We start from the raw sequence: 27,048 nt of genomic DNA, 5'->3' as shown, positions 1-27,048 counted from the left end.
GCTTTCGGTTGGTGGCTGCTGGCTAGCAGGCCACGCGGCTCTGGGAGCTGGGCTCCTGGTCACTTGCTCAGGGCAAGGGGGGCAGTAGGATAGGACAAAGAGGTCACAGCCAGCGGCGCTCGGGCGGCTGGGTGCAGGGTGCTTTTGAGCCGTCGGGCGCTCAATGTTATCCAATGAGGATCTTGAAAAGGGAACAAAGGCTGCAGGCTCGGGGACGGAGACTCTCCAGGGGCGACCAGCACTTCAAGAGGTAAGTTGGGATGTTGGAGCACAGGTGGGTACCCCAAAGGGAGGCACAGGTGGCTGTAGGGCGCCAGGTGCAGGGGTGTCTTTGGGTGTCGGAAAAGCTTACCCTCGGCTGGTCGCGATAGGGGTGGCCCCTGGTACTGAGTCTGCAGGCGTCGGCTGGTTCGTCGAGGAGGGTCTTTTGGGCACTGGACTTCGGGTTCCAGTCACCGGGGGGACATCCTCGTGGTCTTGGTTCGGTTGGGCCCGGCCCGGGCTCGGCTGGTGCAGAGTGGACTGGCCTGGAGCTTCCTGGCTGGCACCAGGTGGGTTGTTGCAGCAGAGCCTCTGCTGATGGGAGTTCCAATCTTCGAGAGGGTCAAGGCAGGCAGGTCCTCTGGGTGTCCCAAGGTGGCTGTCCACAGGAGTCGCCGGGTTTAGGCAGGAGCAGGTTCCAGGATCAACAGGCCGGTAGGGCTGGGGCCAAGTCAGTTGTTGTTGTCCTGTTGTTAGCAGCTGCACTGCGGGTCGTCATCTTCTTTATCTTCTTTCTTCTTCTTGGTATCGGAATCTGAGGAAGGGAGGTTCAGGGAGCCCCTAAATACTAAATTTAGGGGTGTTACAGATAGGGCAAGGACAGGGACCTATGGGTCCCTGTCCTGGGGTGAGTACACCCCCTAACCTGCTCCTCTCCTGTGGGAGGGGGGCAGAAGCCTAGCTGGGATTGGGCAGGGCTCCCCATCTACAAGATGGCCGGAGCCCGGGGTCGTGCTTCACCTCGCCTCCTCCACCTGGGGGGTGGAGTTGGCAAAGGTTGGCACACCCCCCTTCCTGACAAGGTTTTTCCTGCCAGTCTTCCCGCCAGAGTGGGGGTCAGGGCGGGGGGGCTGGTTGCTGGGTACAGCAAATGGTCTGGGTCCCCCTGACCATCCTGGGGGAGGAGACCTAGCACCTCGCCCAGGATGTGCATTGTTGCAAGCCCAGGAGAGCGGGGGCTCTGTCCAGCAACATGTCTGCTGTGTGGCAGCCTCTGCAGCCACTCAGCCCAGACGTGGATTGTAGGTTCAGGTTTTGGAGGGCATCTCTAAGATGCCCTCTGGTGCATTTTACATTAAATCCCACACTGGTATCAGTGCGGGTTTAATGTGCTGAGAAGTTTGATCCCAAACTTGTCAGTCTTCAGTGTAGCCATCATGGTGCTGTGGAGTTCGTAATGACAACCTCCCATCACCATATACTCTTAATGGCATCACTGCTCTTACAGTGCCCAGGAATGGCCCTGGGTACTGTAGGGGCACAGGGCTCATGCACCAGTGCCCTCACCTCCGGCATAGGGCACCCAGCTAGAGGGGTGACTGAAGTATGCCAGGGCAGTGGGTTCTGTGGGCATGGCACACAGGAATGTGTGCCATGTCGACTCTTGTTTTAGTTCTGTACTTAGGCACTCATCCTGCAAAGGCAGTGAGTGGGTGCCAGGGTACAGGGCCCCTGAGGGTGGCACAATAAGTGCTACAGCCCTCAGGGGTCGTCTCTGGTCACCATGCCCTGGGTACCTAGGGTACCATTTACTAGGGGCTGACAGGTGGCCAGAGATGCCAATTGGGTCTTTTTGTTTCAGCATAATTTTAGGGAAGGAACACAGGCTCTGGGTACTTGGTTGGCAGGAATCCAGGGCACACTCAGTCAAAGCACATCAGCAGTTCAGAAAAAAAGTGGGGGCATACCAATGCAAGAAAATGGCACTTTCTCACACCAGTAGATGCCCAGCAGTTGTGTGCTCGACAGTCTCGTGCCCACCATCCCAAGGTCACCAGCCTGCCCTTGCCACTACCCCCTCTTGTGCTTTATTTGGAATTTTTTGAGCGGCTAGCCGATTATTACAGTAATCATTTTTTGCTAATAGTTTGAAATTGTTTTTTTAATGGAAGTGTTCGTGTGATTGTAGAACTGTATTTTCAGTAGGCATGACATTTGGGCTTTCATGTTTAATTCATCTCTCCAAAATGGCCACCGCATTTGGACACACTGTTTCCTGGTCACTCGACCTTTAAGTAAGCAACATTGCTGTTCACACAGTCCATTCTTTTTCCCATGGCGCATGTTTATTGCAAATAGTATTTTTTCAGAAGCTCTCAGCATTCATTTGCATTTCACCCTGGCAAAATAACGAGATTTATACGTATAAATTATGATCGCCAGTTACTCCACTTCTAAATAAACTAAGATGTCGTTTTTGGCCGTACATAGACATTGCTTTATATTTTAATTTCTTTGCTATCGAGTTACCTATGTGCTTGATACTAGGTGCTCCAGTTATTATTTTTATGGTATATCGACCTCCCTTTCAAGATGGCCCCCAAATATGCTATTGAATCTCTGCCAAATTGGCCATCACATGACCATGATCATGTGATACAGTTTCAGCGTCTACGGCGTTCTTATGTAGGATACACTTTCCGCCCTGAATAGATCGAGCATTGACTCGGGCGCCCGCGACATTCTCCATTTGGATTCTCGGAGTACTTACTCGTACGCCGCGCCAGACTCCCTATTTCGGAGCCTCTATGAAGGCCTATTGGTAAGACGCCTTGCTATACATATCGTTATAGCCATTATCTTTTTTGTTCCGCATAAACTGAGCAATCCCCTGTTCTATCCTGCAGGAACTGACCCAAGGGCGACCAGCAACTTTAACCCGCTGGTGAGTCCCTCCCTACATTTATCATGGTAAATTTCACTAGAATGGACTGGTACTACCTAAATTCAACAGAGGTTAACCTTCCTTTTCCACTCCGCACTTTTATCTGTAGGTAATTCTTTACCATCATCTGTCTTACCCTTGATGATCCCTACGTAGTATATGGATCTTATTAGTGGTAAGAAGTCTTTCCGATTTTCCACTTCATTCAGGTTCAAGTTACGCACTGGCCCTAATGTCCTACCTTTATATTTTCCAGATTACTGTATGCACTGGCCATTTTGCCATGCACTTACAGATGATTATGTTCCACATTGAGGTACGGTGTTTGTAATTGTGATTTGTCTAAATCCACTTGATCTCCATTGTTGCACTGATGCCCACAATTATAACAAGAGCCTTAGTCAATTGTGCGCGGCATCATCCTCCCCACAGTGCCAACAACTCACTCGTTAGATCACTTAAATACGCTGCATGAGCCCCCGCCACAACGCACTTTGAAATATTGGTCCCTGCTTGGTCACAAATTTTGAGGTGTACAGACTAAAGCTCACAGGGAGTGATTTCTTTTGTGTTAATATTGTGTCCAACATATAATTTCATATTGTACTAATATTTCATCTTTTCCCCTTCTTTCTTCCTTACCCTTTTTGCTTATTCCGTTTTTTCATTTCATGATTGTTTTTGCTTGTTTTATGTAAACTTGGTGTTATGTATTATTTTTGGCAATTTTTTCAAAAATAGTAAAGGCATCAATCAATCAATATGTCCTGATGATGATCCCATATTAAAAAGGGATCGAAACGTCGTCGACAGCTTACACTTGATGATTTGAAAATCTTTTTATTGCGAAATCACATAAAGTGTACCTAATTATTAATTGTCTGTTTTAACTGTGAACAATTTACAGACTGTTTTCCTTTGCCTTGCATTTATATGTTTCCCTGTTTGTACTCATGTGGTAGTTGGACACAGGCTGTGTCCCACTTGGAAATTGTTGAATAACTTTACCACATCTGATTATAATAACTATTAAATTTGTCCGGCTGGACACATAATATAGATTTCAATTTTGGTCTATATTCATTTTTGTCTTGATACTTGAATTGAAGTTTGGGACCATTGTCTCTTGAAATACTTTCCACTACCCACGGCTCCTCGCTCTCAACACCCCAAGTTACAGCCCCACCTGCCAAACCCCTTTAGAGTGTCCTTGGGTGGGAGCAAGCCTCTGACATTCTTGCTGGGTTGACAGGCCTCAACATCAGACAGGTGGGTCCTGCAGATTGTTCAGCAAGCACATGCCATATGCTTATTCTATCACCGTCGTCCCCTGACGACTGACCGAGGACCATCTCCCCATTTTGCGGCTGGAACCCGTTGCCCTTTTGGACAAAGGGGCTGTTGAGAGGGTGTCGACAAAAGAAGTAAGGCGTGGTTGTTATACTTGATACTTTTTGGTGCCCAAGAAGGACAAGGCCCTATTCCTATTTTAGACACTGGGCTCTCTGAACACCTTCCTCCGAAAGGAGAAATTAAGAATGCTCACTCTGGCCCAGGTCTTAAATGCCCTCGACCCTGGAGACTGGATGGTGCTGGAGCTGCAGGCTGGCAATTTCATATACCCGTTCTGCAGGCCAAACGGCTCTACCTGCACTTCATTGTCAAATAGGACAATTTTCTGTTTGCTTTGCTTCCCATTGAAGTCCGAAGTGTCCCTCAGGTGTTCACGAAAGTGATGGCGGTGGTAGCAAAACAGCTTTTGAGGTCAGGGTTCCAGTCTTCCCATACCTCGACAGCTACCTGTTGAAGGCAGGCTCGCCCCAGGCATTTGTCAACCACGTCTAAACAACAGCGAGCCAGACGTTATTTTTGGGTTTCACTGTCCGCTTGCCAAAATGTCACACCTGACTCCTTCTCAGACGCTTACCTTCTAAGGAGCCACTCTGGACATGGTTTGGTTTCTTTCTTTTCCTCCTTGAAAGCAATTACTGGACATTCAGGCTGTGATCTAGATCTTTCAGCCTCGATCCTGGATTTTAGTGAGGTAGACTCCGATGCTGCTAGGACTGATGCCCGCCTGCATCTTGCTGGTCGAGCATCGCAGGTTGCATATGCGGGCTCTATTGTGGAATCTGAAGACTCAGTGGGCCCAACATCAAAGGGACCTCTCCGACCACTTTCAGATTTTGGCGGGGACCTCAAAAGATGATGGTTAAAGGACCGCAATTCTGTCTGAGGCAGACCACTCTCCCTTCCCCCACCAAAAGCTGACAGTGGTGACGGATGCATCGCTTCTTTGTTGGGGTGGCATCTGGGAGAGGTGGAGATCAGAGGTCTAGGGTCTCAGTCGAAGTCCTGGCTCAAAAATAACCTGATGAGGGCTTCAATCATGATCATGTCGTACAGCAACAAACAAGGTGGGATGAGTCAGCTGCCCTGTGCCTGGAGGCCCTACGTCTCTGGAAATGGCTTCACCATCCAGGTATTTTTCTTGTGGTGAACCAAGTGGCAGGCTATTTGAATGCCAGGGCAGACCCACTCAGCCGCCGATACACCTAGCAAATCACTAGTGATGATAACACTCGGAGGTGGCAGAAGGCCTGTTCTGCAAATGGGGAGAACCTTGTCACTGCTGAGAATGTGCACTATCAGCGCTTCTGTGCATTGGAGTTTCAAAGGCACCTTTCGCTCGGAGACGCGGTCCTCCTCCAGTGGAACTTGGGGCTCCTATATGTCTTTCTGCTGATACCACTTCTGGCCTGAGTTCTCGGGAAGATCCAGACCATACGGGCCCAAGTCATCCTAGTGACTCTGGATTAAGAATCAAAAGTATGGTGTCTGGAACTTCTAGCCTTAAGCATCTGTCCTCCAATCAGGCTGCTCCTTTGGGAGCATCTGCTGTCACAGCAGCATGGCTGGGTTTTGCATCCGTGCCTTCTCAATCTCCGCTTTCATGATTGGAAATTGAGTGGCGACAGCTGAACACATTCAACATTCAGGCAAATTATATATGACTGATGTTGGAACAAATTTATGGCTTGGAGCAGCACTCAGTAGATAGCCCCTCTAGGTGAAGTTATCTGATGTATTGGATTTTGTTTTGACCCGATCTCGGCAAGGGGCTACTCTGGGCACAGCTGAAGTATGCTGTTCGGCTTTTTTGTGATTGCCGGGTCAGCCTTCATTGTACAAGGCTCCAGTTAATGTATTTTTTTTTTTATAAAGGGTTGCAAAACTTGTTTCCTCCCTCTATTTTTGATATGCCGCAGCAAGATGGTAATTTGGTCCTTACATTCCTGATGTGCACTATCTTTAAGCCACTTCACAGCTGCCCCTTGATACTTCTCATCCTCAAGAGTGTTCCTCATTGCCAATACATCAGCACAGCATGTAAGTGAACTTCAAGTTCTCTGTGGCACCACCTTCTTCCCTGACAAGCTGGTTTGGCAGACATGGGCATCTTTCTTGCCTAAAGTTGTGATGCAGTTCCACGCTGGCTGGAACATCACCTTGCCAGCGTTCTTTTCTCTTCCTAACCCATTGAAGAATGAGGAGAAGCTCCATCACCTGGACACAAAGAGAAAGCGGACCTTTTACATAACATAAGGAAGTAAGGGGCAACCCAATAACGCTTTGCGAGCTTGGGTCTGTATATACAGTAAAATAAAGTGTTTGAAAAAAAAAAAGGAGCAAACAAGGGCATCATTCATAGAAGATCATACAAAGAACAGAATTAAGCATTGATCGCTCATTCAATTATTCTAGAAAAATCAATGCAGATGACAGAAATCCGATTGAAGCCTTTTCCGATAGCCAGTAGAGAAAACACATTTGGTATACCTTGCGAAAAAAGCAAATTAAAAAATGTCAAAGCCATGCTTGCACTATCCATGAAAGCTTAGTACATGGCTTTGGTTCTCATTTGCAATGGTTTGAGTTCCTGGAGAATGGTGCCAAATTCCCTAATTCGTAGAATGCTCAAAAAGGCTTAGACATATTTTCTGGCTTGCAATAATTTCTGAAAGTCGCAATTATTTGCTTCCTTGGAGCATTTTGAAATGTGCTGAATTCACATTTGCATTTTTAGATTCCTCCGTATTTAGTTACTAAGGATTCGTTGGACAGTGCAACCAATTCTTTGATTGACATTTTTGTATTTGCTTGCTCTTTTTAAACTTTGAATTGGTTTGAATTCACTCCTACATGAAATGCTCACTTGATAAATGTATACATGTTACAGTTTATTGTCACGTGTGAATGTTGGTCGGGTTAGCCACATTTATGGTTTAATTTCTCGTATTTGAGGCGTACATTTAAAGTCCTTTTTCTTTTCTACAGAAACCGCTGGGTTGTTTAACTATTATCTTAGTCTAGTTCTGATAATTGTCACGCTTAATCTCTAAGAGACCGAAACGTCGAAGAATTGGATGAGTGATCAATGCTTAATTCTGTTCTTTGTATGTACTGCTGTGAATAATCCCCGTAGTTTGCACCTTTTTGTTTTTTGCTGAACTTTTACATAAATCATTCCAAAGAATACTGGGTAGACAGTCAGCTATTTATCTGGTTCTCTGTAGCTAGAAAAGGCAAGGCTTTGCGGGACAGAACTACCTCCCATTGGTTTGTGCTCTGTATTAAGAGCTGATATGCATTGGTCAAAAAGCAGCTTCTGGAGGAACTGCATGCTCATTCTAACTTTACCAAAGCTACGACCACTGCATTGGTCTGTCCTGGACCTTTGCCAAGCAACTAAGTAGGTATCTTGTCTTACTTTCTCAAAGCACTAGTCTCTGAGCAGTCAGGTTTGCAGAGAGGTCATTTTGCCCACTTGGTCCAGCAGGACTTTCTAGTTTAAGTCCATTCACAGACCCACCTCCGAATAGGTACTGCCTTTATATCTATTAAAAATGTGAGGAATCTGTAGCCTGAAGACTCTGTCAAAAGGACACGTCACTCACCTTGGGTAACTCTCTTTCTGGGAGGGACTCTGGCCACAGATGCCTCACATTCCGTCCTTTCCTCTCTGTTTAGTGATTGGACTATATCCATTAATAAGGGCCTAAGTCTAGGAATCTGCACAGTGATTACACCAATTTGATTTTGGGGCTCTTCGTCTGCAGACACCCTCGGAAGCAACTGACAGTGCGCTGGAGTGGCACCTATATGGACTCCGCACGTCCTTTCCGAAGTGGAACTGCGTCGGTATGGAGGTGAAAAGTACTACCTACCGGCGAGTAGTGGTACTGCTTAAAAGTTTCCAGATCCAGTCTGAGCCCTAGGTAATATTTAAAAAGATGAGGAATCTATGGCTAAATAGTCTCTGTCAGAAAGAGCATTATCGAAGGTAATTAACTTGTTCGACTAGTGAGAGCCTTTGTAGTGTCTATATTTGGAGTTCATGAATTGGATCCCACCTCTGCTGTTGGCTTTATCTGTGAACAAATGTGGTTCATCCAGGGCAGGGTTTCTGCCTATATTCCTTTCACAATATGCTGTTTGGTATCTGCAAAGCTTCTATCGCTTCCTCCCATTAAAAAGGTTTTTTGGGGTGTGCTCCATATCTCATGTAGCAGCCATGCACTGGGATGCAGTAACCCCATTTCTGAAATATCTATACCCCACTTTTCTCAGCTTAATTTATGATTATCTTTGCTTACCTTTTGGACAGCCCACGGGTGCATTTCTGAATGACCCTTTTCTATAGAAATCAATGTTATTCATTCATTTTTTATTTAATAAAATATTTTGAGCACACCTTACCAAGAGTGAACAGAAAGCATTAGATGAAACGGTTCAAGGCCATGAGTATTGGAGGAGGAGTTTCAAATTATAATGTAGAGCTGTGTCTTTAAAGCCTTAATGAAAGTTCTTTGAAAGCGTTAGTCTGATGCTTCCTTGTAGGACCAGAATTCTCCCTTCTAATGTGAGGCAGTGTAGTCCACTTGATGAGGAGGTTGAAGTAACAATTTTCTTTTGCACCTGTCACTGGCGACCTGGCTAGTGTGGAACATATTCCAGAGCGACTAGCATGTTCTTGGGAAAGCTTTCTAGAATTGCAGTTAATCCCTTTGGGAAAGGGACATTTCTTAGGTGATTTCTCAAAGTGCCTTCAGGAATTGTGTGGATTCCTGCGTCTGCCTAAATGCAGCAAGTTGGATGCAGTTTATATTACTGTAGGAAGTAGGCTTCCTTGTTTAAATTGCTTGATTTTAAGACAGATTTTTAAAATATGGATAGAATGTTACAACTGTATTTCGGTTTTGCTAGTGTTTAAAGTCAAGCAGATGGTTTCATCCAGTATTTCAGTTTCAAAAGGAATTTATTTTTTTGGGAGTGTTCATAGCTTTCAAGCCATAGGACATTACTTGGTTTCCGGTACGGCTCCCACGGGTTTATGTGGTGGATCATGAACTTTAAGAAAAAAAAATACGAGCATCACATACTATCGGCAACACTTGATTAACACTACAGTTGTTTTATTGATGACATGTGATGAGCTTATTCATGTTTGCTGCGGTCATTTCAACAAACAAGACCAATATGTAAGCATTGTGTTTTATTTTTTTAGGTAAGCAAACCATGGGATTTCCACTGCTAACTTACCAAGAACGATCAGATAACAAACTCTACCGACTTCAGACTCCACAGAGCCCCCTGGTCCGGCCATACATGTATGATTACTATGGTATGGATAATTATCCAGTTGGTACCAATGCTATTGTAGCTGTTATCTCCTATACAGGCTACGATATGGAAGATGCTATGGTAAGCTTTTCATTGAGTACAAGTATGCATCCTGAATGAGTTGGTGTGTGGGATTTACGAAACAAGTCATTTCATCCTAATGCAACCATACCCATACAGCATTGTGGCAGGCCACAATGAATTGCCTTTGTTACATTTGCATTGTTTTCATCAAGTTTTTATGATGACTGAAAAACTTTGTGGGACACATATGTACGTTCTTTTGTTTTCTGGAAGTGATTGTAATAAACCAGTCTAGCTGTCGTATTTAGAGCATGTTCAGTATTTTCTTTTGATGCTGAGATGTCTTACTGCATCTGACTGTATTGATGCCCTTTTTAGGTCTCGCGTCTAGCGAAAGACCTATTGTTGCCGACTTGTCGGGAATGTTGGACAGGGGATGGGCACGCGCTTTCCCTCCGTGATTTCACCTCGTGGGCGCGCACGCCCAGCCCGGCGCCGTGCACATCTCCTGTTCAACATTCACCGCAAGTTAGCTTCTCGCAATCACGCGCGCATACACAGCCACACTCATGCATGCACACACACAGACACACACGCATGCGCACACACTCACTCAAGCAGGCACACAGACACACGCGCAGGCACACGCACGCACACACACGCGCAGGCACACAGACACACGCGCAGGCACACAGACACACGCGCAGGCACACAGACACACGCGCAGGCACACAGACACACGCGCAGGCACACAGACTCACGCGCAGGCACACAGACTCACGCGCAGGCACACAGACTCACGCGCAGGCACACAGACTCACGCGCAGGCACACAGACTCACGCGCAGGCACACAGACTCACGCGCAGGCACACAGACTCACGCGCAGGCACACAGACTCACGCGCAGGCACACAGACTCACGCGCAGGCACACAGACTCACGCGCAGGCACACAGACTCACGCGCAGGCACACAGACTCACGCGCAGGCACACAGACTCACGCGCAGGCACACAGACTCACGTGCAGGCACACACACACACACACACAGGCACACACACACACACACACACACGCAGGCACACACACACACGCAGGCACACACACACACACACACACACACACACACACACACACACACACACACACACACACCCCCCCCCCCCCACCTGCTTCCGATAGCCGCTCCTCATCGCTGCTGTTGGGGACAGTCATTTCTGGAGCGCCGGGTCCTCAGCTCCCGATGGGTGGGCGGGCAGGGGCGACGTGGCCAGGGACAGGCTGATAACTTCCAGCCTGCTAACTTTCTGATGCGGGAGCGGTCCTGTGGTGCACGGGCGGGGCAGAACGGCGGCTGCGCAGGGTTCGTAGCCCCTGCCCTTCGGCCGCCTCCGGGGCTCCGCCCTGCTAGCACGCCATTTGCTGACCGCCCCTCAGCGCTGGTTAGACTTTACAAGCGACTCCCTCAGACAGTGCATTTACTTCTAGTGGTGCAGGAACTAGTCATCAGAGCTCAGCTTGTAGTCACTCCCGTGAGGCAGTTACAGTGGTAAGTAGTGCACGTTAGACACATTTTAAAAGTCCTGCTTTAAACTGTGCTGCTGAGCCTGCCTTCAGCAAGGATCTCACAAGTAGCAGCTTTGGCCTGCAGATTTGTATCTCGCGTATAGTAAAACGTCTAATTTTACCCAATTTCACCGCAGCATAATTCTACCAAGGCATAAGGGATGCAAAGTGATACCACTTTACCTTTGTCCTCTTGATAATATAATAAATGACACAAAACAGTTGTGTAACTTGGTACAAAATTCCACGATTTCTATGTAAACTCTGCTCCAACGATGTAATTGTTAATGGTCAAATGAACAGCGATTTAAAGTAGCCAAATGTATATTTTCTGCACTATTTATATATCGATTACGACCAGTGGCGTAGCAGGGTGCCAAGGGCCGTACTGCAATCAAGGATTAAAGCGTCCTGATGTCTATTTGGAGTGAAATACAGCAAGAATCTGTCTTCAGTAGACCACTCGCGCTTCTAGGCCCTTTATTACGGTGGTTTATGTTACAGTATATTTTTTATTTCATCTCATTCTTCCACCGTGCCTCATTCTTCTGGTCTCTCTACTCTGAGTTCTCGCTCTTGGATATGCAAGTTATTCAAATAATATTGCACCATTTAATTTATTTCTGTACATCACGTTTGCGACTTCACTTTAGAAATCATGTAAACAAAACTAAATATCAAACGCCCAACTAATTAATTCATAAGGGGTCACAAAAACATCTTAGAATGGCTGCAGTGCTTTGCTTTGTCAGCAGTAGTTAGCCATAAGTGACGCGATGCGAAGGTGGGACCCTAGAGCGATCCCTCTTGTTCAGTGTCTGCATTTGTTTAGTTGGTGCTGACCTCTGTATTCTTGCACCTTTACTATAATCCTCCCCTTGCTGTGCCAGTAGCTTTTCTTGATAGAGTAGCCTAGATTTCCGCGGGAGTCTTGCCAATAATCAGAAGGAACTGTTGGGTAGGGATATGTAAATAGGCTGTCCCAAGGCCTTTGGTGAGGTTACTCGAACCCTTAAGGGAGGGCGGAATAGATATCAGTATGTCGGCACTCCTAACATGAAGCCTGGTGGTAGCCTCTAAAACAGGTGGCGTTCCCCTCTAGGGCTTGTTGCTGGACCGATGCAGTGTTTTCCATGCGTCTTTGGGGAGCGAACCTAGGAAAAAAGGCTTTTTATTTATGTTTTAATCCTGTCATCTATCACGCCGTGGCATTTTGAAGCGGTTCCCATTGCTTTGAATGGGCCTGATTAATTGTTTCATAATAAAGGTGGTGACTCAGCGTGGGATGTTTGTAGCTGGAGCACTGTTCCCTGAAATTGGTGCCCGACTAGTCGTGGCAAGACTCGTGCGTCCCCACACGGTAGTGAGCATGTGCGCAAGGCTCTACCTCCCTGTGGCTTGAGGCAGGACGTACACCATTGCCTGCTGGAGGCTCGTGGTACAGCCTGTCCATCACTTAGCACCACCACAGCCTCACTCAGCACCACCACAACCCCAGCATCACTTGGCACCACCACAACCACAGCATCACTTAGCACCACCACAGCATCACTCAGCACCACCTCATCACTCAGCGCCACCACAGCATCACTCAGCGCCACCACAGCATCACTCGGCACCACCACAGCATCACTCAGCACCACCACAACATCACTCAGCGCCACCACAGCACCACTCAGCACCACCTCCGCACCACCACAGCACCACCACATTATCACTCAGCACCACTCAGCACCACCACAGCAGCACAATAGCATCACTCAGCGCCACCACAGCATCACTCAGCACCACCTCCGCACCACCACAGCACCACCACATTATCACTCAGCACCACCACAGCAGCACAACAGCAGCACTCAGCGCCACCACAGCATCACTCAGCACCACCGCAGCAACACCACATTATCACTCAGCACCACCACAACAGCATCACTCAGCACCACTCCGCACCACCACAGCACCACTCAGCACCACCACATTATCACTCAGCACCACCACATTATCACTCAGCACCACCACATTATCACTCAGCACCACCACAGCACCACTCAGCACCACCACAGCACCACTCAGCAGCACCACTCAGCACCATCACTCAGCGCCACCCCAGCATCACTCAGCACCACCACATTATCACTCAGCACCACCACATTATCACTCAGCACCACCACAGCACCACTCAGCACCACCACAGCACCACTCAGCAGCACCACTCAGCACCATCACTCAGCGCCACCCCAGCATCACTCAGCACCACCACATTATCACTCAGCACCACTCAGCACCACCACAGCTTCACTCAGCACTACCACAGCCCCACTCAGCACCACCACAGCACCACTCAGCACCACCACAGCACCACCACAGCACCACCACAGCACCACCCAGCACCACCACAGCAACACTCAGCACCACCACAGCATCACTCAGCACCACCCCATTATTACTCGGCACCACATTATCACTCGGCACCACCACAGCACCACTCGGCAGCACCACTCAGTACCACCACATTATCACTCAGCACCACCACAGCACCACTCAGCACCATCACAGCATCACTCAGCGCCACCACAGCATCACTCAGCACCACCACAGCATCACTCAGCACCACCACAGCACCACCTCAGCACCACTCAGCACCACTCAGCACCACCAAAGCATCACTCAGCACCACCACGGCACCACTCAGCACTACCACGGCACCACTCAGCACTACCACAGCACCACTCAGCACTACCACAGCACCACTCAGCACTACCACAGCACCACTCAGCACTACCACAGCACCACTCAGCACTACCACAGCACCACTCAGCACTACCACAGCACCACTCAGCACTACCACAGCACCACTCAGCACTACCACAGCACCACTCAGCACTACCACAGCACCACTCAGCACTACCACAGCACCACTCAGCACCACCACAGCATCACTCCGCACCACCACATTATCACTCCGCACCACCACATTATCACTCCGCACCACCACATTATCACTCCGCACCACCACATTATCACTCAGCACCACCACATTATCACTCAGCACCACCACAGCATCACTCAGAATCAACACAGCATCACCACAGCACCACAACAGCATCACCACAGCACCACCACAGCATCACTCCGCACCACCACGGCATCACTCAGCACCACCACGGCATCACTCAGCACCACCACAGCACCACCACAGCACCACTCATCACCACCACAGCATCACTCGGCAGCCCCACCACAGCATCACTCGGCAGCCCCACCACAGCATCACTCGGCAGCCCCACCACAGCATCACTCAGCAGCACCACTCAGCAGCACCACGGCATCACTCAGCAGCACCACGGCATCACTCAGCAGCACCACGGCATCACTCAGCAGCACCACGGCATCACTCAGCACCACCACGGCATCACTCAGCACCACCACAGCATCACTCAGCACCACCACAGCACCACTCAGCACCACCACAGCACCACTCAGCACCACCACAGCACCACTCAGCACCACTCAGCACCACCACAGCATCACTCAGGGGCACCACAACAGCACTATGCGCTACCACAGCATCACTGAACACCACAACATCACTCCGCGCCATCACAGCATCAATCTGTGCAACCATTCAAAAACGACTGGTTCAAATATGTTCTCTCAATGTTTCAAGCTTTATTACAAATGTCACAAAAAGATGTTAATATTTCACTTCTGTTCTTGGATTTTCGTCACAATAAAATACACTGAACATAATCTTCACAAAAGTTATTTACAAAAGTTTAAGCTGTTGCCATTATAAATTACAATCACTTTTATTCAAGTATTAATTATTTTAAAATATTAAAAGCCATTGGTTTTTTTTTTTTTTTATATATTTTTTATTAAAGAAGAAAAAACAAAATACAAGGCAAAAGGAAACAGTATGTATGGACATGTGTTCACATAGGAGGACACCTAGGCACAATATCGTACAACAGATCAATAGTACATATTGTGGGGAGGGGGCAGTGGGGAAACAAATTTAAGGATAACAAAAAGCAAATAATACATGGAATGCCGGATCAGGGGGACAATGGGACTTCGGGACTGTCCACGAATGGAGGCGCACAGAGATTTCCACGGTACGCATTCCATTGGCTCCAAATACTATTCCATTTTCTAGGTTTGCCCCGCGCCACATACACAGTCTTCTCTCTGAACATACACCAGTCCATATTCTCCTTCCACACCGATACTGTGGGCGGGCGCTGTGAACCCCACAGCTGCGCTACATCCCGTTTGGCAATCATATTCCCAAGGGTCGCCCACTGCGTCTGGGCCACACTATAATCATTCGGCTCCCACACATTCAACAGCACCGCCTGGCCTCGGCTGCAGCACTACTCCCGTGACTACCCATCACTGCAAGCAGATTATTCCAGAACTGCACCACCTCCGGACACTCCCAAAGTATATGGAGGAAAGTACGAAGCATCCCACAACCACGCTTACATAACCTGTCCGAGGAATAACCCATGCGAATCAAGTGCGGACCAGTAACATATACACAATGTAAGATTTTGAGCTGAACGAAGCGGAGACGGGCAGGGATCGCGACCTCCTTAGGCGAGGATAATGCAGCTTGCCAATCCTCGTCGTCCAGCTCCAAACCATCACTGGTCCAGACCTCCCTAAGACGCACTAACAGATCCACTCAGGTGTTGATCAACTTCTTATATATCAGGGAGATGGTACTGTCGGGGACGTGGCCGTCAAGGAGCCTATCTTCAAGGGGGGGAGGACTCGGGGTCATCAGTACCCGCAGGGAGAACCGAACTCAAAGCATGGTGAATCTGTGTGTAGCGGAAGAATTCCCTGTCACTCAGCTCATATTCTGTCTTTATTGCCTCAAAGGTCTTGATTTTGCCCTTGACCCAGAGATCGCCCACGCAGCTAATACCAATCATATCCCATTTTTCAAACCCTTTCGTTTTACAGAGACAGCCCAACCTTTCAGAAGCATACAAGGGGGTCGCACAAATCAATCGGTCTTCCCAACCCACAGATGCATTCGCAGCACGCCACACTCGTACAGCAATCTTGGTAGGGCCAGATAAATCCCTGCCCGCCGCCTTGGAATAGAGCGCCCTCCTGTAGTCCCCACCCGGTAGCAAATACTTATCCATCTAGAATGCCGGGTTAGGAGCAGGCGCATATGTCGCATGATTAATCGCACTCAGTTGCGAGGCCCAATAGTAACGCCTAATATCCGGTAACGCTATACCCCCATCATACCAGGGAAGAGTGAGTTTAGCGAGGGAAATACGCAAACGCCCATCCCAAATTAACCGTCTCTGCAGGCTCTCAATCTCTCTAAAGTAGCTCGCCGGAATAATATCAACGTATTATTAAGCATGTACAAAAACCTCGGCAGGGCCATAATTTTAAAAAGGGCTGCGTGCCCGAGCGGCGACGGCGGCAACCCGCGCCAGCGCTCAACGTCAAGTCTCAATCTTTGAAGGGGAGGGAGCAGATTATGTGCGTGACGAGCCGCAGGGTCTAAAGATATAAAGATCCCCAGGTACTTAAAGCCTGTCGGAGAGACCCGAATGGGGCATCTGCGGGGCAAGGGAGGGGGACCGCCCGAGAGCACGTATACACAGGATTTAGCCCAGTTGACAACAAGGCCCGAATTTTTCCCAAATGAAGTGAGTACATCGAACAAAACATTCAGAGATTTTCGAGGGGACGTAAGGTACAATAAAATGTCATCCGCGTAAAGCGAGACACGACCCTCAAAGTCCGGGGACAACCGGATCCCCTTAAGCGAGGGCTCCCAGCGCAACCAGGCAGCCAGCGGCTCAAGGGCAAGTGCGAAAAGCCGTGGTGACAACGGGCTACCCTGTCGCGTGCCCCTCCCAAGAACAAAAGACGCTGAGACCCGACCATTCACAACCACCTGCGCCAGTGGCTCCGCATACAAAAGTTTCACCCAGCCGATGAACCCGGGGCCGAATCCGAATTTCACAAGAGCAGCCCAAAGATAAGGCCACTCAAGAGTATCGAAGGCCATCGTAGCATCCAAGGAAGCCAAGATGGCCGGTTCAGGAAGTGACGCCGCCCTCGCGAGAACACCGTGCAAGCGCCGCAGGTTGAGCGCCGTGTTACGATGCGGAATAAAACCGGACTGATCCGGGTGGACCAGGTCACTGATAACGTTCGTCAGGCAGGTAGCTAATACCTTAGCCAGTATTTTCGGTTCAGCGTTTAAGAGCGAGATCAGTCTATAAGATGAACATCGATCCCGTGGCTTCCCTTCCTTGTGAATCACTACAATAGTAGCAAGACGCTGGTCACGTGGGAGGGAGCCAGAGTCGCAGGACTCTAGAAACATATCACAAAGATATGGAGCCAGTTTGTCCGGGCACAATTTATACAGTTAAATGGGCAGACCATTAGGGCCCATGGCCTTGCCAGAGCGGAGTGAACGAATGGCGGTAGCCACCTCATCCGCCGACAGCACCGCGTCCATCAGGTCTCTGTCAGCCGCAGATAGGCAGGGCAAAGTAATATCGCGAAGCAACAAATGGGAGTCAGCCTCCGGTCTGTCAGAGACCGGAGCATACACAGTTCGGAAGTGGTCCGCAAAGCATTCAACAATCGCAGCCGGGTCAGTCACGCACACTCCATCAAGGTTCTCAATCAAAGGAACTACACGACTCGCCCGTTCTTTCTTGTCAAGCCACGCAATCAGCTTACCCGCCTTATCTCCAACATCATACAGTCTGCCCTGCTGTTCCCTGCTCATGACCTTCGCAGCATCAGTAACCAGGGCCTTGTAATCTAATTGTTTGAGGCTGAGGGAATGAAGTTTGGCACTGGACACTCTGTGCTCCAAGTCACTCTCCAGTGCGATTATTTCTGCCTCCAGACGGACCACCTCTTCACGCTTACCTTTCTTGGCGGTGGCGATCAAAGATAAAGCCTGCCCACGTATAACAATCTTAAACACCTCCCACAACGATACAGCAGATGACACAGACCCCACATTTTCTAGAAAATAATGGTCAAGGGATTTCACCAATTCGGTACGGGTCTTGGGATTGTGAAGATACCAGGGGTTTACAGGGGCGATCCGCCCCTCATTACTCATGTTAATATCCATGCTAAGCCAGACTGGGGAGTGGTCAGAGATGCCCCGGGCGAGGTTCCTCACCTCCCCAACGGAGGAGGACAGCGCCGCCGGCAACAGAATATAGTCGAGTCTGGATAGACTGCCATGGGCTCCAGAGTGAAAGGTGTATTGTGCCTGAGTCGGGTGTAGCAACCTCCAACAGTCCACCAGACCAAGTGTCTCCTGGAACCCACTTAACCAGGATTGTGACTTGGGGAGATCCCTGGGTGGGTAGCGATCCATGTCACCGGAGACAACCGAATTGAAGTCTCCGCCTATCACCAAAATGCCCTCAGGGAGCCCCAGTACTACACGCCCAAGATCAGCAAAAGTCGAGGTCTGCAGACCTGGCGGAACATAGACAGTGACAAATGAGACCACCCTCCCCTCCCATCTACCAGTGAGAGCGACATAGCGCCCCCTATCGTCAAGAAGCACATCATCGATTGCCAAGGGGAGAGAGGACTTGACGAGGATACCCACACCCCTAGAACCAGAGGTGAAGCCAGAGTGTGCCACCAGACGATACCCTCGCCGATTCATGGCATGGCACCTGTTCCCAACTAGATGCGTTTCCTGCAACAACACAATATCGGGGGAGAGGTGCCGCAGTAGCTGCAACACCACACCCTGTTTTATCCTATCCCCCAACCCATTGACATTCCAGCACATTAGTTTCAACCCACTAACCCCCATCCCAAAAAGATGCGCAGAGTCCACCCCACAACGAACACAATGACCTAATCAAGAAGAAATACGATACGTTGCCTTTAAGGAAACCCACGAACACCCAAGAACCACCCACAATAAGAACCCGTTACAACGCCCCCCACCCTGCACCCCTGTGTTAGACTCAAAAGCCACCCCAACTTGCAGTGTGCCTGTCGCCCCATCGTGAAACTAGTCTACGAAAAGAAACCCCTGAGGAGGAAAGAGTCCCACTCCCCCCGCCACCCTCGGGTACATAGTAAAAGGACACAGTAATAGAAGAAATATCGAACCCAGCCAAATAGTACGTGAATGTTCAGAAATCAGGAAACATAATGTCACTCTTGTTCCGACACGCCGCCCTCGGCTCCACCCGGATGCCCGGTTGAGTCAGTCTGTTTGGGGAGGGTATCCAGCCAGTCACTAACTCCGTCAGGACGATCAAAGAAGAAAGTCCGGTCTTCATATTCGACACGCAGCCTGGTTGGAAAGAGCATTGCGTATTTCAGGCCCAAGTCTCTCAGCCGTCGTTTCACTCCCTGAAACCCCATCCTCTGTCTCTGAACCAGCTGCGTGAAGTCCGGGTAGAAACTCACCGTCGTGTTCTCGAATTTGACGGGGCCACTGACTCTCGAGGCCTGTAAGATGGTGTCTCTGTCCCTAAAATTGAAGATCCTGGCGATGATAGGCCTCGGCGTGGCGCCAGACTTCGGCTTCCCGCCCGGTACTCGATGGGCACGCTCCACAGCAAAGAATTTACTCAGGCCTGTGGGGGCCAGGTGATTCAAGACGATGTCCTCAACGAGAAGATCAGTTGCAGAGGCACCAGAGGTTTCAGGGACCCGATAAGGCGTATGTTGTTGCGCCGGGCCCTATTTTCAAAATCCTCCAGGCGATGGACCATGAGATCGTTGGAGGAGCGCAAGCGTCCAACTTCCGTTTGCAGATCAGAGACATCGGTCGTGAGGCTAGAAGTCTTCAGGTCCAGAGACTTGATCCTTTCATTGGTCTTCGACAAATCAGCTCTGATCAAAGTAACATCAACTGCTACGGTGTCTATTTTGAGAGCAAGAGCCTCATATTGCTGACCAATTGAAGTCTGCATGTTGGCAATGGCGCCCATGACGTCCTGCAAAGTCAATTCGGCCAACGCAGGCGGGTCGTCAGTGGGGCCCTCAAAAGCTCGACTGGCACCACCGGGGGACCCCTTGGGTTGGGTATAGCGATCCATGACGTTGGTTTGAATCTGCCCCCCTCGTAGAGGTGTTTTAGTCTTCCGCTTCTCGTTGTCAGGCCTGGTGGTCATGTTGAATGGTGAGCCCCGAAGGGGCCCGCGGGACCTGGTGAAAATGGCCGCTCACCCCAGACCACTGCAATAACGAAGGTGGGCTGAAAGGGCAGAAACAACAGCTCAGCCCAACACCCAAGCCCTCAGAACAGTTGGCGTATAGTCAGGAGGCAGAGTTAGGCTGGACCCCGGGGGGGGAGCGAGGCAATCACGCAGTCGGAGAAGGCAGCGGCCCAGAAACAAAACCGAAAGTCAACTCAGGGCAACAGGGGAAACCCCTCAGGCCGCTGTTGTTCAATTACTCCCCGGCGTCTTGGTGTGCCAGCTCCCGGTGTCGCCGCAGGGCGGGCCTCCAAAACTCCAATCGGCGTATCTGCGGATCCCGAAGTCCAAATTAAAATTTGAAAACAGCTAAGGTGTCAGCTGAGGTTCATCTGCAAGAACCCGTGGTCAAAGTCAGGGTAGCTTTCAGGATATATGCGGAGGGCAGCGAGGGACCCGGGAGCCCTGTGCTCACGCGGCCATCCTGGATGCGCGCGTAGCTCCTCCCTCCTTAAAAGCCATTGTTATTTGTAATATCAATACATCTAAGTCATGTAAATACAAAACATGTTGCATTACAAATGCTATAGGTGTCACATTTGCAAAAGTTATAACTATTGGCATTGTAAATGATAAAGCTACTAATTTAGCTATTTTCAAAACTAACACATAAATTAAAAAAAAATCATTTACAAGACCAATAGCTCAAAGTTTCCTAATGCGACACCTATTGCATTGCAAATGCTTTTTTCTAGATGCTGCTAACGTTTAATTAGCAAACACTAATGGTTGTTGTTTTTGCTCTGATCTAATCATGTCTGCTTGCATTCCTCTTTTGTAAACAGTCTAGGTTAGACTGTAATAACTGAGTCATAGTTGTGGCAAGTGACCGGTTAACTGATTTTTGTGAATATGACCCCTATATAGATTGTGTGTCAGGAAGACAGACACATGGGCAGCATGCTGGGTGGGTCTTGAAACCCATTTATGCAATGGGTTTATCTCCCAAATCTTGTAAAGTAGGGATGCAATATTATTACACGAGGCTAACAAGTGCCAGTTCTCATCATGCAATATTAGGTGGTGCATCTCCATGGCAACTACTCCTAGAAGAAAGGCATAAAGGAAGCTAGAAACAGTGGAACAAACACGGCCCACACTCTTACTGGTGCACACATTGGTTTATTTCATATAGGTACACATGTATTCTTAAGTAATCTTAATGTATGTAAACCCACCAGGAGCAAATGATGTTCTTCGCTCATGCCAACACCTACTAAGCATTCAAATTTTTCACTGAAAAAAACTTTCTTATGGAACACTGTCACATAAGGCATTCTACTACTCATCAGGGACATTGGTATACACAACTAGATACACTAGACCCAAGTACAACAGTGCTCACAGATACTTGGTAGCGAGCATCTAACATCCTCTCTAGTTTTAGACAGGCTGGATGAATCACAGTAGCTTTGGTTAAAAAATCATTGAACTAAGAAAGTGTAAACAGAACACATTTTCAAGCTTGCAGTGCTGTTTGAAAAGTTTCCAACTTCAATGCAATATTAAAGTGGGGGAGGAGATGTATACATATGTGGGTGTTACACTTGACCTATTAAATAATATGAAACACCAAACAATAGAAAATCACTTATTTATTCAATGTCTCTGAAACAAATGAATAATAACTCCCCCCCCCCCTTTTTCAAGGAACAATTAATGCCAGAGTACGATTTCTGTCAAAGCTTAAGCATGCGAACGTTTTGTGTTTGGGACGACCTGAAAATTCTATAGGGTATCATCAAGGGGCATAGAACACCGTTAACTCAACAGGTGTTACATCGGGCAAATTCTTCGCGTCATTTACAATAGCTGCTAGTGGAACGCAACCCTTTCTGCCAGGTAGTTCCTCAGGTAGTCCGGTAACAGCCGCTACTAAGGCCTGAGCCTACCAACGGTGCACCCTTGCTCCAGAGACCCTAAAGAGCTGAGCTCCGTTTTGGGTTCTGCTGGACTGGTCCCACCGGCACCAGCGACCGAGCAGCTCACAATCGTGAATCCTGGTCATTGTACCTTCATGGTCCCCCAGAGCGATCTAATCCATTCCTAAATTGTGGCTCCATTGACGCTCCTCTCCGGATTGTTTTTATCGTTCCTATTACGCTGGGCATCCACCGTTGCTCCCTTTAGCTCCCCGAAGCCTTGCAATTTATCGGCTATCACATGGCAAATGAGGCTTTCCAATTATTAGGCATTTATTACATGTCCTGATGATGATCCGTGTAATGTTTTAAACGGATCGAAACGCTGTCGACAAATATGTGCACCTTATACAAATGCATAAAACCTATATGTCCTTTAAAAGTGTAAAGGTGCCAGTATTGTTCCGTTTTATAATTGAAACTGTGCAATTAACAGGTTAACAGAACGCTAAGCTTTTGCCTAAAAGCCCTTTTGTTTTGTGTGTTCTCTTCACATGTCCTTCTTCCCTTATGTCTAAATTGTACGTTAAGCTAGGTACAGGCTTGTGCCCCGCCTTGTATATTGTTTGTAAATTGTGTTTTACATTGCTTGGAAAATAAATATTAGACCTCTGCCCGGCTGGGCATGTCATTTTCAATACAGAAACTATTTTGTCTATATTTATTGACTATATCCTCATGCTTGTAAGGGACCATTGTTGCCTTAATAGTATTGACTCCCATGGTCCCTTGCTGACTCCTTTGGGTTCCCTTGTTGTCCCTAAAATGGACTGGTCCCCCAGCCTACGCGGGCAGCCTTTTTCTGTTACAGTTTTTCTATTAACTTCAGCAGTGGCATTCGAGGCTGCCCTTGCGACCAGCACCTATGCACCTGGACACACCAGGGCAGGTAAACCGAAACTGCTGGTGGTTTTAAGGACCTGGGCCCCTACTTACCATAAGTCCAGGAGAACAAGCCTGCAACTCGATTGCAAGTACCCCATGCAGTGTATGTGTTTCCCCTGGGATAACATTACCGCGTTGAGGCTCATACCTCAATTCTGACAGCTGTATTTACTGTGTACTGAATATTGCTAACTTAAAGTACTTAACTAATCTCATAGATCTTGGTGTTTAAATTAATATAAAATCAATGTTATTTTTCTAAATTGGTGTTGGATTTCCTTATTGAGTGTGTCTCATTTATTGAGACTGTGTGTGCGCAACACTCCCCTCTGATAAGCCTCAGGCTGCTCGACCACACTATCGCAAATAAAGCACCTTGAGATTGTTAAAGCAAGCCCCTGTGCACTAATAAGGGATATCTGGACTCTCTACACATGCACCTCATTTTGGTACGCTATGCAAAGAACCAGCTTCCTACATACCTGACTCGTACAGTCTTGGGAAACTGTTGCTCTATATACTATCTGTGTCTCTCCAGTCTGCAACTTTGGTAAACACTGAAGATGTATTTGTTTGCGTGCAGTGGCTTTGCTCTGGCCTATTGTTTTTTCTATCTCTTTGATACTTCACCCACATCGACTAATACCCAGTATAAAGTAATACATTTGGAAAGGGACCACATGCTACCTTAACTAGTAATTTCAAACTGCCCTTTGTGATTAGACAGTGAGATGATCTAGTTTTTTTCTATTTATCATATTCTGCATAAAAATTGTTGAATACTGGCAAGCTTCCATTAACCTAGATATTTGTCATCCAGGCTGTTCATCTAAGAATTCTATCTTGCCCTAGAATTGAAATATAGAAGAGCCAATGCACCCTTGGAACTCCGTGAAAGTACTGTAGATCGTCTCAATTGTTTGGACCTACTTGGCTAGTACTTCTATCCTGATGCTGATACATCTTTCTATGCCTTAGCTATCTGTTGGGATGAGAAAAAGAAAATACATTCTATTAAGTCTGTGGTTGTACATAGTAGAACATACCAAACCCGTCATCTGGTCCTTGCCAAGCCCTGCATATAAAAGCAAGTGCACAATGAGTCGGTAATGTATGGACCCCCTTTAGACGCAATTACTTTAAGTAACTGTTTCCTGTAAGAGTTTGTCCCTCACTACACCTGGGAAATATTCTGGCCCTCACTTCACTTGGGAAATATTCTGGCCCACTCTTCCTGATCAAACGTCTTACACTCAGTGACGTTTGAGGGCATTCATTTATGCACAGCTCTCTCGGCCTACTGCAGTATCTCAATGGGGTTCAGGTCTGAAATTTGCCGCACACATTCCAAAATCATTATTCTTTCCTTTTTCTGCCATTCAGTTGTATATTTACTATGTAGGATCATTTTCTTGTTGCATGACCTACTTTCAGCTTGGCTGTAGCTGTTGAACAAGTGTTCTAATTTTTCCTGTGGTATGCATTGATCTGCCGATGGTGTGTGGCATCCAGGTGCTTTGACTGCAAAAGAGTCTTCCCAGTAAAGACTACCCCGACTCAGAACTTGGCACACCATCCCCACCCTCCCAACGCCTTAAGTCATTCACTGCAAAATCACTTCCTCTCGATCCCCATACTCCGCCCCATCACAGTGACCGTGCTTGATGAGTGTATTCGCAAATTAAACCGTAACCACTTGGTATGGTGATGGGGTTGTGCACGCTTGTTCTCATATAAACATTATAAATGTCTTAACATCTCAGTTCTATGATTTGTATTGATATCTGGATCTCCCCTCACATTCCTTATTCAGTAGGAAGTAAAGCATTCTTGTGAAGCAGGCTTCTTCAGATAACTAGTGCATTGTAAGTGCTGCATTTTAGGTTCGCATTGGAATTTGAGAGTGGCGTTTCGTCTTGTTTTGTTGCTTCAGCAAAGGAGACAGATTTCAGAGCACTCTCCGACTGAGGAATATGGACATAGCAGTTTTTTGTCAGCTTGCCAAAGCCATGGTAGATTGTATGAGCAGACTTGTGCACTGGGATGGGTGAATTCTTGGCATGGGGCGGCTTCATGGCCTCACATGAACATGTAGCACAGTCTGTAGCTAAAAGGGCATTCTGACTGGCAGCAATGTGCCTAAAGAGGAAAAACTAGTCTCTTCTTCTTGTATCTGGTAATGCTCTGTTATAGTCTGGCTGTTAATAGCAGGCATTGGAAAAACATGGCAGGCCCCTGGAATATCAGGTCTTGAACCATGGAAAAGCATGGTTCGCTCCCACTCTTGAGCTCTTCCCTTGTAGCATGTTGATGGAGCTTCACTCAATGGGGGTGGGGTGTGTCTCACAGGATAATGCGGAGAGTGGCAGGAATGACCATCTCCACGATGTCTACTTTTGTCAGGCAAACATGATAACCACTACACCACATAAACCCATGATGTGCTACTTTTGTGGTCAGGCAGGGTAGAAACAGCAGCACTGCGATCGTGGGCAGGCTTTTAGTCACTTGCCAGCAATTGTTATAACAGCACATTGCTGTAGCTGATCTTTAGTGGTTATTCAAATGTTTAGAGAGGTCTCCAGTTCAAAAAATCACCCTTCCTTTGTTTGTGCAGCTGCAATACTCAACAGCAGTCTTTTGTTCCTTGGTATGTGGTCCTAGCTCATTTAGTGTAGTGGCCACATTTTCTGCTTTTGTTCCAATCCTCTGATCTGTGTTGACGCAGGGAGCTTTACCAGAGTTGAAAGTTGAACTAGCCTCCTGTCTCGCAGTCAACTCGCATATTATATTAGTGGCACTTGGTGCCATTTGAGCTAGACGCTCCAAGAACAGTACTTCATAGTTTAAAAGGAAACAACCAAACCCAAGCACATCAGTTAATGTAGTTCGATTAGTCGCATAGTAGAGAACATCCCATAATTATCAGTCTCCAACTCCACTGCAGTGAAGGCCTCGCGTAAAGTTAGCAGAGTGTCTGCCTTCAGAGTCTGTTGTTAAGCCAATCAGGAGCTATTTATGGGGTGTCTGCTTTCTGTGCCAGAGTTGACTACAGGGTGTGTTGGCAGCAGGTAGTGCATCCTTTCATATTACAGTAATGGGCAAGCCCTAAGCCATAGTCTGTCATGGTGTTGGATCTTGACAACCACAGGCGGACCTATCAGAAATGCTTCATTCCAGTGCGGGTTAACCAAGTAGCCCATCTCTGGTCGATTAATGTATTTGTTTGTAGATTTTAAATCTGCAATGGCATGTGCCAAAGAAAAGAGCAACATAGGGGATATGGGGCGGGGTTGCAACCAGCTATTTATATAACTGTCAGTGGCACCCTAGAAACCTAAGTCTTCAAACAAACTTGAGGACCCACAACTATGGGTTCCTTATGAGTTCCAGTCTTAGGATCTTGTACAGTCAGTGGGTACAGTGGGTACAGCACAGTATGCGTCGGTGCTGCCATTTGCGACTGGTCTCCCAGCTACTGGTGTGGTGTATTCCAGTTGGATAGCGAAGGTGCTCCCTTTAGGCAATTGACTCTCTCTTTGTAGTGAGAGCAGGAATCAAGGCATACACTTGTAGTGGAGAGGGTTAGAGCCTCTCAGTCAGTACGACATTGAAATATTACTCATTAACATTGTGATCAAGGCTTGTTCACCAGCGAAACGCGTAGATGCTGCTCATGTGTACTCACTGAATAAACAGTTTTGACACCGCCACTGAGTACCATCCTCCTTGGTGTGGGGAGCCATTTGGGATTTATGGCTTCACAACGAAGATGCCACTGTCAGGCACCACCAG

At 47.9% G+C, this 27,048-nt stretch overlaps 1 protein-coding gene across 1 annotated transcript in view; it reads left to right on the top strand.

The window, feature by feature from the left end:
* Nucleotides 1-27,048, top strand: part of POLR1B (RNA polymerase I subunit B) — a 330,217-nt gene that overhangs the window by 235,189 nt on the left and 67,980 nt on the right. The window contains exon 13 of the mRNA XM_078649044.1: nt 9,495-9,691. Within this exon, the coding sequence (XP_078505170.1) occupies nt 9,495-9,691 (197 nt within the window). The remainder of the gene's footprint in view (nt 1-9,494; nt 9,692-27,048) is intronic.

Source organism: Lissotriton helveticus, chromosome 6, assembly GCF_964261635.1.
Source record: "Lissotriton helveticus chromosome 6, aLisHel1.1, whole genome shotgun sequence".
In the NCBI taxonomy this organism is placed as follows: Eukaryota; Metazoa; Chordata; class Amphibia; order Caudata; family Salamandridae; genus Lissotriton; species Lissotriton helveticus.
Note: the sequence above shows the minus strand (reverse complement) of the source record. Positions and strands in the feature narration are given on the sequence as shown.